The 18,364-nt window shown below is 38.9% G+C and overlaps 1 protein-coding gene across 4 annotated transcripts; it reads left to right on the top strand.

The window, feature by feature from the left end:
- The first annotated feature begins 2,697 nt into the window (after positions 1 to 2,697).
- Positions 2,698 to 18,062, top strand: LOC117945315 (hemicentin-2). Of its 4 annotated transcripts, XM_034872747.1 has the most exons (16): positions 2,698 to 2,838; positions 6,934 to 7,090; positions 7,214 to 7,365; positions 7,523 to 7,676; positions 8,006 to 8,198; positions 8,421 to 8,515; positions 8,695 to 8,881; positions 9,122 to 9,219; positions 9,321 to 9,474; positions 9,993 to 10,111; positions 10,928 to 11,095; positions 11,241 to 11,354; positions 11,995 to 12,109; positions 13,147 to 14,389; positions 14,506 to 14,660; positions 15,528 to 15,577. In XM_034872747.1, the coding sequence occupies exons 2-13, from the start codon at positions 6,997 to 6,999 to the stop codon at positions 12,000 to 12,002; spliced, it is 1,536 nt and encodes a 511-aa protein (XP_034728638.1). In that variant the 5' UTR covers positions 2,698 to 2,838; positions 6,934 to 6,996; the 3' UTR covers positions 12,003 to 12,109; positions 13,147 to 14,389; positions 14,506 to 14,660; positions 15,528 to 15,577. The 4 variants fall into 4 exon arrangements, with proteins under 4 accessions (XP_034728638.1, XP_034728637.1, XP_034728636.1 ...); XM_034872746.1 differs by lacking the exons at positions 11,995 to 12,109; positions 13,147 to 14,389; positions 14,506 to 14,660; positions 15,528 to 15,577 and adding an exon at positions 11,639 to 11,823; XM_034872745.1 differs by lacking the exons at positions 2,698 to 2,838; positions 6,934 to 7,090; positions 7,214 to 7,365; ... (7 more) ...; positions 10,928 to 11,095; positions 11,241 to 11,354 and adding exons at positions 15,718 to 15,919; positions 16,574 to 18,062 and having other exon boundaries at positions 11,999 to 12,109; positions 15,528 to 15,597.
- Positions 18,063 to 18,364: the final 302 nt, after the last annotated feature.

The following is an 18,364-nucleotide window of genomic DNA, read 5'->3' as shown; positions in this document are numbered from 1 at the left end:
AGGACCCAAGCTTGAGGATAACACATAGAAAGGGATTTTAAAAAAATATATATACAGGGCTTGGACCCCTAAAGATGTATTAACTCGTAAACAACTCTATGTGAGTCTCACTAATTTGGGCTCTGGGATCCAAAACAGAAAAATTGATCCGTTAGAGTGGTCCGCAGGCAAGAGCATTTAGCTACACATCATTGAATCAATTTGGACACAGAAATAGGCCAGCTTTTGAATAGTTTTGCCACTTCCATCTGATTTTGAAACATTCTGGAGCTGTAGGCGGATTTAACAGGACTGTGAACATTAGCAGATTTAACTAGCTGAGTGAATAACATTAAATTACTGCTGCAATGCTCCTCATCTTGCAAGTCACCACAATTTTGTGGTTGATTTCTCAGCTTTCAGGCTGCAGCTCGGCCTATGAGCTCCAGGATACCATCCACACACTGAAAGAAGAGAACGTGCACCTGCAGCATCGACTGGAGAAGCTCACCCAGGCTCTCAGAGATTTAAGACACCTGCTGACAGAACAGTCCAAAGGTAAGAGCAGAGAGTTTGACATTATGAAACAAATCTTGGTTATCTCTTTGTCCAAACAACAGTCTCATTTTTCCAGGCATTAGTGCTGAGACGCACCAAACATTGGAGCAGACCCTCTGTTTATCAAAGCTGCATGGAGCTGCCCAGCCCATCTTCATCACTCCAGGCTTCTTCCTCCTCCTTTTCCCCTTCATCTCTGTGAATCTTCTGCTGCTGTTATGACTCCAAAAGGCAGACGTCCCTAAAGATGTCCCTATGATACATTAGGAAAGTATTTTTAAACGTTATTATTATTATTATTATTATTAATTTGAACGCAGGAACCTGGCCACATTTTATTTATTCATTTAGATGTTTCAATTATATCTGCTGTAAATGTTTTCTCTCTACGGGTCTAAAGGTTTATTTTTCTAATCTGTCAGGTATGTAATTCTTGCCAATATTTCTCTTTAATTCTTGTTTTTTTTGTTAAGATTGGCTTTACTTCCACATGGAATGCAACGTGACATGCTCCTAAAGTGGTGCTAAAAGACCTTGAGGATTAGAAAAAAAGGAAAATAAAGGATAAAAATAGAAATATGCTGTATGTGGAAAAAGGAAAAAGTGCACATTTCACAAGTGTTGAGGATTTGCTGAAGAGCATATGCAAGACAAGGCCAAGGATATCCAGCCGTCAGAAGACAGAATTCTACATCTATGTGGTGTGAAAGAATAACAGGCTTTATAATAATCTGTTTATCTCAGAATGTCAACAATTACTTGTATATTGAACCTTTTCTCAGCATTGACAAGAGTCAATGGGTCTAGCACAAAAAAAAACTTTTTATTATATAACACCGATTATTTGCAAGAACTCTGAGACTACACCTCCTTTGGTGGATGTATGTGTTTGATGTCCTGAATCCAACAATGTTCGCCTGCTAAATCAGTCTTTGTCTGCTTAATTAAAATGACCCTTCCTGCATAGATTAAAAATCGGTGCATTTGTACTTTAATTTCCATTTGATTATGCTGAATGGATTGTCAATTTACATTTGCAAGGACTTCATCTGGCCCCAACAGACATGTGGCAATACTATGTTAGCTGCAACCATGCATGTAAATAAGTGAAATAGAAGCCACTGCATGAATCTGAAGCTCCCCCTTTTTCTTAAAAAGAGGTCACTTTCTGGTTGAAATGAGAATAGTCTACTGTCACGTTGGCAGCTCTGTAAGGTATATTGCTGCTTTGAGCTAAAAGCTAACATCAGCATGCTAACATGCTAACAATGATAAAACTATCACGGTGATGTTTTGCAGGTGTAATGTTTACCATTTTCACTCTTAGTTTAGTTTATCTTAGTTTAGCATGTTAGCATGTTAGCTGATTGCTTATATTTGCTAATTACAAAACGTGCCGCAGAGGCTGATGGGAAGAATCCTTTTGCAGGTATTTTAAAAAGTATTGTGTATTTCGATTTTGTCCTAATGATGGTGGTAAAGTCAAAGAACAACCATTTTACATGTCATCCTAAAGAGTGTACATCAATTCCTATACCAAATTTCAAAGAATTCCATCCAATAGTTGTTGAGACATTTCACTCAGAACAACAAATGTGAACTTCAAGATGGTGCTTTTTTGCTTTTGTGTGTTAATACATTTAATTAATACATTAATATGTAGACTCCATCTGCTGATAAAGGCTGTGTGATAGCCTACCGAGAAAGAACAAGCAAGTGGACAGCTGCAGCAACAACTGCTTGATTTAAGAGTACTTTAAGAAAATGATTTTGATGTGAGTTGAGTGACCTATTAGGATAGACATAATTTACAGTGACATATTCACATTCATAAAGGGCCACCTTTCTTAACTCTTATCCTGAAATGCTCTCCGTGGATTTATTGAGTGTTGATGCAGCAGCCATCATTTTCCTCCCTTAACCTAGATTTAAGAGGAAACAGTTACAACCAGTGCATTCACATAAAATCACATCTTCTCGGGTGTAGCTTATGCTTTTGTGTACCTTTGTAGGGTTATTTTTCATGGTTTGGTGATGTGTATGATGTGTGTTTGTGTGTGTTTGTGTGTGTGTGTGTGTGTGTGTGTGTGTGTGTTTGTGTGAGTGAGTGAGTGAGTGAAGGGGAGGTGTAGATTGTCCAGCACATGCGTGCGGCTGTTGCTTGTTGTGCTCTCTCCCAGCTGGAAGCTTTGCAAATGCAACAGGAGTAAAAAGGTTGTCCACAGACTGCAGACAGAAACTGACAGAGGACGAATGGGCTGATTGCAAAGCAACACAGAAACAATCTTTGGACACATAAGCGTAAGTATCATTAGTCTTTCTTTGGAGTGGGTAACAAAGTATTGCAACATTAACATCTTGGGAAATGGCATACAGTGTTTAGTTTAGGAGTAGTCCATTGATCATTCTGTGTAGTGGGCTGTATTTATTCAGCACATGCAAAGCATCTAAAAACAGCTCTTATTTAGTTGCACCGAATGCACTTATTAGAAACCAGCAATACATTTATATTTCCCTTGCTTGTCTATTGAATGCATGAAAGCAGCATATCGTACTTAATTCATTTGTGGTGCTGTGCTTAAAGTGTAGTAGTATGGATGGACCAAAGACCCTTCAAACCAATAGAAGTTTAGTATAGTAGTTAGCAAATGTTTGTCTGAGTACCCTTTAAACAGTAAAACTAAACAAAGAAAATTAATTACCAGATGAGGTTTACAGGTAATAACAGGCAGTGTTAATAAAGAGTAACGACTATTTCCAATATTTACTACTAACAAATACAAACCGAATGAATGACACAATAACTTGGAGAACAAATGCAACAGTGCCACATTTAAATGAAAATTGTGAAAACAAGACAAAAAATCAAACAAAACCTTCATTGAATTGTTTTTATGTCACTTGACCTCCATGTTAAGGGGGAAATAATTAATGGAGATCTGCTTTTAAAGAATTAAAAATAGTTTCAGCTTTTCAGTTGAACACTTATGCCGGTGATGAGGTTCAGGTTATGGACGATCAAAAAGAAATTATATCTCCAGATGACTGACCACTTTATCTAAAATGAGACATTCAGCTCATTCACTGGCGCTGTAGCCCATCTTAGTTGCGTTCACAGGCAACAACTTCCTTATAAGTACCTGCCAGAGACTGACCCAACAGTGACATTTAATTTTAATTTTAATATTTCTACATTTTTTGACAACTACAAAAACTTTTGTAGTGCAATAAAACAATGTGATAAGCATTACATTTTGTCCCAGTGTACAATGCAATAGGCTGGATTGCATTCAGGGATGATACAAATTCAGCATCTCCACTCATTATTTATGCAATTATGTAAATAGAAAATAACGAATGTAATGCCTGTGGCAATATTGTGCCTTTGGCAATTAAATACTTTGTAAAATGCTTTTGACAATGTATTTAAAGAAAGAGCGTATGAATCAGTATGTGGTTTAAACATTGTAATGACATGCTAAACAGTGTAAATGACCTGCTGTGAGTCAAACAAATACACCCACAGGCTCTTAACATTATGTGAGTATAACCAGCCGCAAGCTAGAAAGCTTTCAAGCATGTCATCACTGGAGGGAGTTTGGTTTCGCTATTTCCACTATTTTACACCTTTTTTCAAACCTGTATTTTATTTTGTCCTCTAAAAAATAAAATGCACAGAGGGCCATGTGACAACTCTACAATCTGGTGATATTCATGACTATAAACTTCAATATGCTGTTTTGGGTATGATTGCTACTAATCTAAAACAATTCTAATCTATTTTAGATATGGGTGATATTGTCTAAGAACAAGTCGTATTGTTAGAAAAAAATCAGAAAATTGTAACATCTAATTGTGTTTAAGCCTTTAAGACCTTGCAGCGGAGACGTTTAAGTTTTATTATAGTAGGCTATGACAACAGATTTCTACACAGTGAGTGAGTTTCCACTTGTTTTTGTATGCATTTTCAATGCTGGAGTGGAAACACCAGAAATTCAAAATATAAAAGTAAAAACATGTAGAAAACATAAATGCCATATCAATACGTTTTCCACATGGGTCTCCACAGTTTGAGGTTTGGTTGCCGTTCTTTAGAATATTTATTTAGTGTCTCCAGCCATTTGTCAAAATGTGCTCAACGCCTAATGTCTGTGCATAAGAGAATTATCATTTTTCTTTTGCTTTTCTTTTGCATTTTAATTAAAATGTGTGCTACATTAGGCATGTTTCAATAGCTGTAATATTTAAGTGCAAATTCAGCATTGCATAGGCCTACTAAAAATTTATGGCACGTTCAAAACAATAAAGGATCAGCCCTTACACGGCCATATTGAGGATCATAAAAGCCTATGTGATCAGACGGTAGCTTTCATTGCAGAGGACCAATAACTGATCTTCATAGTACAAAGCTTCTTTTCATGTCACTTTCATTGAGTGGAGGGCCACAGTGTGAGCTCTATAAAATGGCTGGGCCCATTCAAGAGACTAAAGCGGACAAAGCTGAGCTTGCTGCGGTGATACAGACTCACAACCAAAAAAGGAATGAAGCAAAGGGAAAAGGGAGGGGATGAGGGCATTAAGAGCAAGAGAGAGAGATAGCGAACAAGAGAGAGAGAGAGAGAGAGAGAGAGAGAGAGAGAGAGAGAGAGATCATCTGATCAATAGCCTACGTTTGCTAGAAAATGGTCAAATTGATGCATACGGCAGCTTCAGTGGGGTTGTTGCATAAGATGTGGTAATGCAGTAAGTGTTTCTGAGAACAAAAGAGGGATCAAGTCGTATCATAGCAGTGAAGAATATCTATCATTTCCACATATTTTCCCATCATGTTGCAGACTTTACTGCCTTTACTGCCAAAAAAAATGATATTTGAAGTTGTTTTTTTTCATTAGATAATCACTTGATCTCTGAGCCGAGAGGCAAAGACTTTTTTTCTTCCTTGGTCGGCGGGCCGTGCACAAGACAAGCGCATCATGCTGACAATTGGCTGAGGTTGAGCAACATTTCATGGTAAGCCAATCAGAGGTAAAGTTGGGTGGGTGTTGAAAAGCAAGCATAGTTGGACACAACGAACAACACAAGCGAGTCAGTCAAGAAGAGACGTATGGCGTTATGAAATCAAGGAGAGGGGTTTCCCACCGTGGTCAGAAAACACAGGGGAGACCCTTTGTTTCTCTCAGTATGACTGTGGAGTCACTATCAGTTCTGAAGCTAATGTTGTCACTTTCTCACTTCTCCCTCGCTTTATCACACAAACACACACATACACACACACACACACACACACACACACACACACACACACACACAAACAAACACACACAGGGACAATAAATGTCAAACATCTGTGTTATAATATGTACATACAAGGCATTTGATTGGAGACTAGTCTCACTTTGTCCCACAGCAAAATTAAAAGAGTTTAGATTTGTGTACGGTTTGTGTCCATAGTCCAGTGTCCATTGTGTTATAATATTCCAATTTACCATAAATAATTGAACATGCACATGTATTTTAAGTTCTGTTAAAGAGGAGTGGAGTTGGGGTCACATTTGAGGATTTAAAAATTTACTTGAAAGTAACACATTAGTTACTTTCTGAAGTAACTAGTTACTTTTATAATTTGTAGCTGAGCATCTAATTTAGTTAGACGCCCGAAACGCACCCGCGTCATGCGCTTCACGCCGTGTGCTTAGAGCGTAAAATTTGGGTAAATACATCCAGTATGATTGAAAACTGTTATACTGTTAAACTATAATCTGCTCGTGTAGTCACTACCTTTAACTGATTGTTGTTATCTCACATCGTTTTGTACAACTAAAATAATTTGTGACAGTTTCAATGTAAAACTTGTGTGTGTAACACTGGATCAAAATAACCGTGTTAATAAAGTATCAGAAATATGAACACAAAAATGCAACAGTGCTACAGTGACCTACATTGACTCTATTTTGAATCCAGTAATATTTAGTAAGTGAAAAAACATTCTGACCAAAATCTCTTTGACTGCTTCCTGATAGAAGTATTTATATTGGGCTCACCAGGGTGTGTGGCTACAGTGCAGAGCTGATGAAAAACACTAACCCATCAAAACAATGCAACATGTCCCTTTCAACATAATGCAACAGTTCTTCTTTGCATTTGTACCTCTGTGTACCTCTGTGTCTGATATGGAACCATATGCATTAAATGCTTCATTACTTGTATTGTAGCCATGTGATGTTGTTGTAGACATTTATTATGTAGTGTCGGTGCTTTGGGGTTAAGTTTTAGTGTGTCATTTGCCTCATCAGGACTAGACACTACAGAGCTGTCAAAAAGCAAGTCCAGGGTTGAAATTGATCACATTTTGAATTCAAACTCTGGCTTGTCTTTAATGTGTGCACATTTTCCCAGCTGACACCATGGGTGGTGGTGTATGGTGGTTTCTTCCTGGCACTCTGGGAGCTATACAGTAGGATGTATGTCTGTGTCTCTATCTGGAGGCTCCCACAGATGACCTCCCACCTCTGCATACTCATCCTGTCGTGCTTGGCAGTCTCTTCACAAATGGGTGAGTCTAAGTTCCTTTTTTATTATGATAGTCCGACCACTAAATATTTGCTGTCCCTAAACATCATGCCGAGTGCCAACAGAGTGATTCATCATCCATTTCCTTTTATGCTGTGTGTTCCAGGTTTGGAGGATGTTTTCTTCAGCCCCCAGGACCAGACAGTCAGAGAAGGAGAGGGAGTTTTCTTCCAGTGTGTGTCAGGGGAAAGTTCACCTCCAGCGAGCATCAGCTGGCTCAAAGATGGGACACTGGTCACAAGAGGGAGACACATTCAGGTGAGCACTGGTGCAGCTGTGAACTGATCAAATTAATGGATTTGAACAGTTTATTTAAACAGCTTATCAGTAGGGCTCCAAATACCACTTTCCACGTTGTATCCAGGCCAAGTGTATTGTTACTGCATGCTTCAAACTGTGTTGTTTACATGGTCAGGGTGAGTATGGAGGGGGTAACCAGAAGAAGATCTCAGGCACTCTGCATCTTTTCAACGTAACATTAGAGGATGATGGGATATACATTTGTGTCACACACAATCCTTCACTGAACATCTACAAGAAGAGCAACCCAGCTAAACTGACTGTGCAGGGTGAGTTTTGTTGTTATTCTTACATTTGTCAATTCAAATCAATCAAAACCCTTGATTTCGGTTTCATCAAAAATAAACACCAATGTCACTGAAAAATGTGTTAAATTCCTCTATTGTCAAAGCAGTTACTGCACTATGGCAGTTCACTACTATCACAAAAAATGCACCTTTAATTGAAAATATCTCTGAAAACTAGTCGGAAGTAAGGAAAATGATTAATTTCCAATTAAGTTTCTTCTCCTTTTTTCAAAATCCAGTGCTACATTAAAGGACTTTTTTTTTTCTGCAGTGGAGTTAACATCTTAAAGCACTGACAATCTTCCTTGCAGGGGTCCCTAGAAGGCTGCAGATTATCCAAGGCCCTAACAACATCACTGTTGCTATAGGAACAGAGGTCTCCATGCACTGTGCTGTACATGGTTTCCCTGTTCCCATGGTGCACTGGTTCAAAGACGGCTGCCTCCTGTCCAACTGCTCGGCCTCGTTCAGCCTCCAGAACAATGGACAGCTGCTCACATTCAGGTCCAACACTGAACAGGACAAGAGGAATATTTATCCTTTATGTCAAATTGAATTGATGAACCATAAACTAACACTGTAAAAAAGACGCATATATTGCATCTGGTTTGAACAGGAACATGTTTTATATATAACGTTTGTAACAAGTTGTGATCTATGCTGTCTGGAACGTTTAAACTGCTGCCAGACAGAATTTAAAGCTTCATCTCTCGCTGTGTTCTCCAGGAATGTGACCAAGGAGGATGAGGGCTCGTATCACTGTGAAGCATTCAACCAGAAAGAGTCAATCAAGTCACAGCCAGCCTTCCTTCATCTAGCCGGTACTGTGTGCCAATGTCTGCGGTTAACTAAATAGTTTAATTGTCCTTTTCTTAAGAGTAAGTTAGTTTAAGTGAGTGACAGGACATGACCCTTGATGATTGTGATTTAGTGGTGAAAAGTACATACATAGTAGGATCGTCACATGTACATGTAAGTGACGCACATGTTGTGTTTCCAGAGATGGACTGGAGTTTCATCCAGCAGCCTGTAAACCTGACAGTGATGAGAGGAGAAAATGTTACAGTCACCTGCCGGCCTCCATACAGCAGACCAGCAGCACAGGTGTCCTGGTTTAAAAACAACCAACTTCTCACTCAGTCAGTTCATGAGACTGTGCTGCCCAATGGAGACCTCTTCTTCCACAGGTGTGTGTGTGTGTGTGTGTGTGTGTGTGTGTGTGTGTTTGTGTGTGTGCGTGTGTTTAAAGAAACATGTTTTAAAAACTTTTTGTTCATAAAAAGAGTTAAAAAAGTTTGTTCATTGGTGTAGTTGAGTGCATGACAATATATAATGTTGTTAACTTTAATGAACTAAACTCCTTTGATCATCACATTTCAGGCTTTTGAGGTTTTTACAAGCATGTTTCTTGATTCTTATCTCTTCAGTGTCGAGGAGTATGACAGTGGGAGTTACTTCTGCAGGGCCTCCAACATCCACCTTCAAAGATTTCTCACCTCTAGAAGAGCAACCCTGACTGTGCTGGGTATTGCATTACAATAGACCCACCATAATGTGCCACTGGACACCCAAACAGTTGCTTCATATGTGTGTATGCATAAGAGTCTTTTTTTCTCTTCCTGGCAGCCCCTCCATCAGTAAAACTGTGGCCCCAAATGTTGACGGTGCATGTGGGTGCTCGGGTGGTGCTGGAGTGTCAGGTATCTGGTCACCCTCTTCCCTCCATCAGCTGGGTGAAGAGAGGCCACTCCAAGCAGACTGGAGGCAAGATCATTTTGGGGTATGTTAATGTGTTGTGACGTTGGAAGGGCTGAGATCCTTTAACTAAGTAAAGGTAATCCGAAATTTTACTTGAGTTAAAACACACAAGTATTACCACTAAAATACACCTAAAAGTATTAAAAGTCAAGGTACTTTCTGTACAAAAGAGCCCATTTCAGAGTGTTAGATGTTGGATCATTTTTTATCTTACGCACACATGTGATACAAGATTTTAAAAAAAACTAAAAAAGGTGAAGAAGTTATCATTATTATAAGGACATGGGTCTAATAAGCAACATAACTGAAAACACCTGTGAGGGTGTGAGGTAAAATCTAATTAACCACAGCTTTTTAATAATAATAATTTATAGAAGTATGAAGTAATGTAATTTGGATATACATAAGTAAATTACAAGTACCTCACAACTGTATTTAATTCCATAACTTGACCACCACTGTTGCTGCACTAGCAAAAAAAACTGAAGTACATCGACAACTGCCTTGAAGTATCTGACCATTTCTATCTTTCTCATACAGACTGAGAAATGCCACTCTCTACATCCACTCAGCCAGGAGCTATGATGAGGGAGTATATGCGTGCGAGGCCTCCAACACTCTGGGCCACAGTCATAAGACAGCAATGCTGAGAGTTGCTGGTAATTTTTACACAAACTTAAGTGAAATATAAGGTACTAACTATGTCTCAAATCAATAATTAAGGTCTGGGTGAAGTCTGAAGAACTGACTTTTGTGGCATGAACACCTGAAGTTAGATTCAAGTTATTGAGGCCCCATTGCAGTTCTTGTGGTGAACACTTTGAGTGTGAGGAACAGTCACTGTTTAAGGAACAATTCACTGCATAACGCTCGTGGTTACTCAACAAAGTCTGTACTAACTACAAACTTTAACACATAGCTTTATTGACTTCAATTGAAACGCAGAACACATGGACTCAAACATGATAGGATGTTGGCGGCAGAAAGATGATATCAATCGTCAATTTTCAATCTACTTATACTTAGAAGAAGAAAAAAAAAAGATAAAAAAGACAGCATAAAGACAGCAAAATAACAGTAATAATACGAAAAAGACCATAAATGACTTGTTGGCCAAGAAACCTGAAGTGGTATTGTGCATTACACAGGTTTTGAAATACAAATATAAAGTAGTATTGTTGGCTTATTTTGAACTTCTGTTGTCAAACACATTGCAATTCTCCATTTTATACAACATTGGACCTAACAGACGTGACAATGGTTAAGTGGCACACAATTGTATTTCCTTGTACAAAATGCTTGCCACATGTCATAGAAATGTATTACATTGCTTAAATTGATATAATAATGGCGTAATTGTGTTACATTTATGACAATTTCATTTTCTTCATCTTCCGGCACATAAAGGGGAAATGAGGATGCCTTTCTTTCATACAATGCAAAATATGAGTCACTTTTCTCTTTCTTCCTCTCAGTGAGTCCCATCATAGTGACCATTGTAGGTCAAGTGAGCTGCAGGATCGGGGCTTCAGCGGTCCTGCCCTGCAGGGCTGTAGGGATTCAGCCCATCACATATACCTGGACCAGGGGCAGAGCAGAGACACAGTCCCTCATCAGTCCCACTGAGCACAGACACATTGATGGTGAGCCCAAAGTGTGATTGGAGCTGTTTATTTTTTTTTTACCAGGTTCTTATTAGAAGTTGTTTACAGCAGCAAACATGAACTTTATTCTACCAATTCTTTAACTGGAAGTGATTTAATAATTGACATCTCATGGTATGTGCAGAAGATGGAGCGCTGCATATTTCCAGTGTGCAGTATTCTGACGTAGGGGAATATTACTGTACTGCTGAGAACCGAGCAGGACGACATCAGAGACGTAGCATCCTCACTGTCACAGGTATGTCGACATCTGATTATCATTTCATCTTCATTTGCAGAGTGAAAAAAACTTCCTATTACTAAAAATTGACCTGCACATATATGTATATGTCTTATTATCAGAGTGTAATTACAGTGGGTGTGTTATTGTGCGTGTTGTCATTACATGAGGTATTTTTACATGTACTTTGAGGTGTAGATTTACATTACATACAAAGTTATACAACAAGATGCTTTCTTGACCCTGTGTTCACAAGTTTCTTTTTCTTGCTAATTGTCTTTCATGCTGTCCTCTATCCTAAGCTGAACATCGTCCAGCTGTTAGAGGCAAGCAGACAAGACTGGTTATGTCTGCTGTGAGTAATGACGTTGTAAAAAATCTCTGAAGTGGCTTATGTGACACTGTTTTGGCTTCCAAATCCGTGATGTGCAAACTCCATGTTGGGTTTTCTTGTGCTCTTTCTGTCCAGAAGCTGTACATTATTCTAGATTGTAAACGCTTTACATGTGGTGACTTTCCATTGTCAATGGTTAACATCATTGATCTGATGTTTGTGGCTTCTCACATGCGTATTACTTGTTTCATAGCTCAGTTAATTTCCGATAGCATCAAATTTTACACCTGTCCTGAAATTTAGAGTATTTTTCTTATTTTCTAGAACACTGACACTAGCAAAGATCTGCCGGTGTCCCAATCCAGTGATTCTATGGCTGAGCAACACCTTGAGACAACACATCATCCACATGTCCAGGCGCGGCATAAGGAGGCCACATGTATGTACTTTAAAAAACCATCTATAGGTTATGATAACTTTGTACTCATCAGAGTAATTGCCAAGATTGTGTAAAAACATAACTTAAAATAGGTTCAACTTGGCAACAACAGCGAAAAGTGAGACAATCATACAGGCTGAAAACAAAGCTCATGAAGAAAAGTCAACGGTGAAATTGCAACTCAAACTGTCTCGGTCTGCTGCCACAACCTGCTTGACGAGGATCAAGCAAAGGGCATCTGTGGGGTAGCCGAGCAAGCACTACCATTAGCAAGCAAAGACGCTAAAACTGCTACTGCCTGTGTAAGACAAGGGTTTGAAAGCAATATTTCAAATGTACTCACACGAAAGCTTATTGGGCAACACTGTTGGCTTGTTTACAACCTAATAACTCTCTATTTAGTTTTTTGTACATTTAGATAGATAGATAGATAGATAGATAGATAGATAGATAGATAGATAGATAGATAGATAGATAGATAGATAGATAGATAGATAGATAGATAGATGGATATATACTTTATCAATCCTAAAGGAAATTGTATGCATCCAGTAGCAAGACAACCATAACACAACAAACACATATACACACATATGTCGCACATACATAAGGATAAAAATAAAATATCACTCACAGAAATGCAGTGACCATGATAAGGCAAGCTAGATGGTAGACTGTATGCAGTGGTGATCAGTGAAGGTACTGAACAGTGCAGTGGATCATAATTGAATACTAACTATGACTATTAAATATTAACAATTGTGACATATGAACTGACTGATTGAATAAGAACAATGTAAACATGGAAATAAGATATAAGATGTAAGATGTATAAGTTATGACCACAGTCCAGATTGTGTCGGAGGGCTAACATTGCCTATTAGACAGTTGTAGAGCAGACAAAGTGATGTACATTTTATGTATGGATTTAGCAATGTGGCTGTGCTCCAGGATTAAGCCGTTGCTTTGGTGAGTTTAATGTTACAGCAATAAAAAAACATTTTCCTGTAAATAACTAATTTTCCAACTATTTCCAGGCTCCTTATCACACTGTGATGAAACAACTAACAGTGCTACCACATCGTCTACATTTCCAAGAGGAGCAGTGGCTGAGATAAAGATGCCACAACAATCACTTGGCTATCTTTTACACCATCCCCTGAATCAGCCAACAACCAATCCAACTAAGCCATTAGTCACACAGATGCAGCCTCCTATGTTACCACCTCCTCCTCTCCCAAACTTCCAGTCAGTAGATCTCCACACCCAACTACCACTGACTAGTGATCCTCTTGTGATTTCAGATAGTGAAACACCAATAACACACAAACAGACATCAGTTGTTACCAGCAAAGGTTTGAGTTCAACCCTTCAATATCTACTCATTGAAAGTCAATCCCATTTGACATTAACATCATCACGTACAAAATTGCAGTCTTCAAATCAAGTCAGTGATGAATTGTTGATAGAGTCTCATACTCAGGTTTCTAACGTCCGTGCAGTGTCTTTAGCCAGTCAATTTAAAGAACCCTTCACTGAGACGTCCAAGCCTTCAGTGGTTGGACCTATTGGCTTTCTCAAGTTGGATTTGTATTCAATTACCCAGTCTTCAGCATCACAAGCTGAATCACACCAAACTCCAATTGATCAACTGGTTACAAAAAGTCAATTTTACCAATCCTACTATGAGCCAACCACATCCCAGATTTCTCAAACCAAACTCGAGCATCAAGTTCAACGTCTCCACCAGAAAACTCATCTGCAGCTTTCACCAACCATCTCGGAAATAACTAAAACTGATCCTCCACAATCATTTACTCAAAGTCTTTTTCCAAAGTTCCATCATGAGCAAACAAAAATCACACATGATTTACCTTTCACACATCCTCCACCTTCTCCATTCACGAAGCCTCAACAATCCCAAACTTACAGTCAACCTTTCCCTGCAAAACCAACTTTAACCAAATCTTCAACTCCAACACAACATCCACTGCTCCACTCACAACCTCCCCTACCACAGACAGAAACATTTCCGGTCCAACACAAAGACCCTCTTCAAATCCAGCCTTCAATCTCAACCATTCATCAGACATCCGATCATTCAACGCTAAACCCTGAGATTCTTGTTGTCCATCAGGTCAATGTGTCTGATCAGATACAGCTAAATACTAGCCAGCAAGGTGACCCAGTTCAGTCAAATAAATCATCAAATGACACAGAGCTTACAGAAGGGCTGAAGAGGAACACCTCCCAATCCCCTATGACCAGCAATGATCCCAGGTAGGTCAAAATAAAATATGGTGGCATGATAGATATTGTGAAGATGGAGTTTGTACAATGTCAACAAAAAAAAGAACAAAACTGATTTGACTTTAGTTTTGTCTTCTACACTTTAGAGTAACGCAGCAGTCTCCATCATGGTTGCCTGTGCTGGAGAAACATGACATTCCCATCGTGGTGGGAGTGGGCGTATCTCTGGCCTTCATCTTCATCACTGTAACCTTCTATTCAGTGGTCCAGAAGAACGAACTTGCAACAACAAGCCGAGCAGGTCAGAGATCCTCAGCCGCATCAATTGTCAGCACAACTATTTCACATTCTGAGCATGGTAAATTTCAGAAAATTCTTATTCTTCAGGCATTGTTTTGACATTTGATGTCATATGTAATGTAATATGCTTATTTGCATTAGGGCTGAGAGTTAGAAATGACAATTGATACCACTCTGTCTGTTTGTAAAGTGGAACCTCACAGGTTTTAGAAATAAAAGTGTGTTTACAGTTTTTGAGTAATACTACTGCATATTTCAAAGAAAAGTTGTATAAAGTATTTTGTTGCACCAAATAAATACAAAAAGTCTACACGTTCAAAAATCTGGCCGTGTGTTGAAAACTCTTGAGGGATTAGCTGTTCACTAGCATATTAATCCAGAACTGTTGGCTGTTTGTTCCTTGTAGGTGCCAGGCTTCTGTCGCATCAATTTTTATTTTATTTTTTAACTGTCCATAGTGAGTCCAACAATGTTATACTAGATGCATTGCTAAATTGGTGGAGTGTTTCTTTAAATATAAGGCTACAGCCAATTAGCTCAGTTTAGCACAAAGACTAGAAACAGGAGGAAACATCTAGCCTGGCTCTGTCCTAAATGTACCTACTAGCCCCACCAATGCTCACCAATTAAAAGTAAAGAATTTTTAATTAGTATTTACTGTTATTCATGTGCCCCCTTGTTTCCAGTCTGTGTCAATCCACACTACACTAACCAGTTGCTTGCAGTAGCCTAATATTTAATATAATATATTGTTATTATTTAAGATATGCGAGTGGTGTCAATCTTCTCTCTGACAGAAAGCGAAAAAAGCATTCAGTATTTACCAAAATGTCAAACTGTCCTTTTGAAATGTTAATGTCCTTGACAGTTCAGAGGAATCTAGGGGTCCCCATACGACACACTGAACATCGAGCTGCAGGACGTACATACGAAAACAGGTAAATACACTAATATAGAGGACCAAAGAATTGCATGAGATGATGCCTTGCAAGTTTTTTTTTCCGTTTAGCCTCTTTTTAAAAGATGCAGGAAATCAAAGTGTTGTGTTTCTTGCGTAGAGCTTTTGAAGACGATGACTGTGTGGCCGTGATTGAGCAGAGCCCCAACACATCAGACACCCGAGCCCGACCTCCAGGACCAAGCCTGGTCACGGTGCAGATGGAGCCGACATTTGAGGATCTTCAGGAGGACACACAGCCTGCTCTAGACGATCACTTAGTCACTATAGAGACTTATCCTGAGCCCATTCTTGACACAAAGGTTTGAAAACACAGAAACATGACAAGATTGGTTAAAGATGTGTCCAGGGATATTTTTTGGTCTGAATTTACAGGTAATTTTGGTCCTCTGGGCATGAGCAAATTAAACTAACAAGGTAGCACTGTGGTAGCAAAAAAAAAGAAATCTGACAAATCTCATCAACTGTCAATTGAGTCAGCGTCAGTTGAAGACTGGGAGTTGAAAATTAAAAGTAAATCTGTTAAAAAGAGAAGAAGTGAGCTGAGCAATTTAGCCACTCGCTATGTTTGCATTAGGCTGGTGGCTCGGGGCTACATTAACTGTTTTTAGAATAATACCTAAATCTACAACCACATGTGCCAGATTAGGACGAATAAGAAGAATAAAGGCAATACATATGATCCCACTTTGGGTTATGCTGCAATGGTCTTGATACATTTTTGAAAAAAAAAAAGTTTTTGTTTCAACTGCCCATCGTTAGTCTGAGTGTTATACGAGTGAAATGCTAAATTGGTTGAGCCACATTTTCCCAACATTTTTGTTTTCTGATGTCTGTGTGATAATTAAAAACCACTGATGACCATGACCAAGATGCCACCAATCTTGTTGCCCTTTATTTCATCAAATCAGACACATGTTCATGAGGTTTTAATTATTATCATCACACTATTTCAGGTTGAACCCTCTCTGGAGGAGGAGAAGGGCTGCAGCTTGTCGCATCCGAGCATCCAGCTGCAGTGTGCTGAGGATTGGACCAGTAACCGAGGAGACAACTCTAGCCAATGCCAGGATGCCTTGCCTCCCCCATCATCCTTACCCTCCCGTTCACCTTCCCCCTCTCCACCATCAACACGTGAGGAGGGCCTCCGCTCCTCGTTAACCCTGCAAAGTGCTGAGGCATGTGTAGCACCCATCCACCACAGCCTCACCATCTCACATGGAAACCCTCCCCGGCTCCTTTCTCACCATGTCTCCTTGGGCCTTACTACAGTAGCAGTGGATGTCCACTTTTACCCAGCAACCACTGCTTCAACGGCAGTAGGCACTAGCACTCATATCAATTCCGTCTCTAATTGCACTTCAGTGACGGCACCTGTGTTCAGTCCCCCATTGGTTAATAGTCAGGAGAATGACCAATTAGCTGCCAGAGTTCATCAGTGTAAGTAACAACAGATCATCAAGTCCAAGACATCCTTATCTATTGTAACCAACCCGATTTCAAGATAAGCCATCAAAACTATTTTGATATGAAAACATTTTTATGTATTTGGCATATAATAACTGAACAATTAGCACAGGATGACAACTTGTAAAATGTATTTTTTTTTATTTACTGTGTCTTTAAGTATGAGGTTAGAGCCCGGAGGTGATTAGTTTAGCATAAAGACTGGAGACAGGGGGAAACAGCTAGCTTGGCTCTGTTAAATGTACCTAAAAACTCCTTTTAAAATCACATGACCGCACTAAAAAAAAATTTATTTAAAGTGCTCACCAATGTGATGTGAGCGCAAATCTGAATGTATCAGTTTGCAACTTATAAATGTGACTTGAATGTCTTTCACTCCCGCAACTCTTACATGCTGTGTTTTACTGTTCCCCCTCCAGGCTAGATGTTTCTACCTGCCTTCAGTCATAATGCTAAGCTAGGCTAACTGCCTCCTGACTTGAGCTCTGTATTCAGAACTATTTTTAACATATTCTGTATTAGCATCCACATCTTTCTGTGAATCTGTATTTCATAGCTTTAGTACAGTACTTTCTGTACTACTCCTTGTTGTCACATGTTTGCTGTCATTTTATACAGTTTGACTGCGGTGCAGGTTCTGAACACAACTACTAGTCTTGCTTTCTTAATTTTACTATTGAAACAGGAAAAAGAAAATGTTTAGTATTCATTGTTTTCATTAATTATATGGGAATCACATGTTTCAAACTGATTCATATTGTGTTATTGGTTTTTAGTTAGTTTAAGTAGACCTATAGTAAGACTTGAATGTGTTGTACAGTGTTGACTTTGTTAGTGAAACCACTAAGGAAACTTTACTTTCTCACAAAATACTGATTTTTTGTTTGTTTCAGTGACCATGATAATTGTCCTCATATCAAGCTACTTGACTGTTAACACCGTTTCTTAAAACCAAAGGAGAATAAGAGGGGCTGGATCAATAAAAAATACGACAATACACCATCAAAGTCTTTAGTCATATTTTAGCATGTAATACAGACATGGTCTGTGAACCTTATTTTTGACAAGTATGCCTTCATGTGAAAAATACTGCGCCTTATCAAAAGCTGTATCTTTAACCATGTCCGCCAAAGCTCTTCACTCCACATTATGCCTCAGTGTGTAACCAATAATCTGTTCACATGGTAGAGAAGCATGCTTCTAGTGTTTCACATGGATGGGTATATCTTTATTTTTTAATAAACAAATTGAATTTAGCAACAGCTTATTGTGACCTCATG

The sequence above is a fragment of the Etheostoma cragini genome, chromosome 5, assembly GCF_013103735.1.
Source record: "Etheostoma cragini isolate CJK2018 chromosome 5, CSU_Ecrag_1.0, whole genome shotgun sequence".
NCBI lineage: Eukaryota > Metazoa > Chordata > Actinopteri > Perciformes > Percidae > Etheostoma > Etheostoma cragini.
Note: the sequence above shows the minus strand (reverse complement) of the source record. Positions and strands in the feature narration are given on the sequence as shown.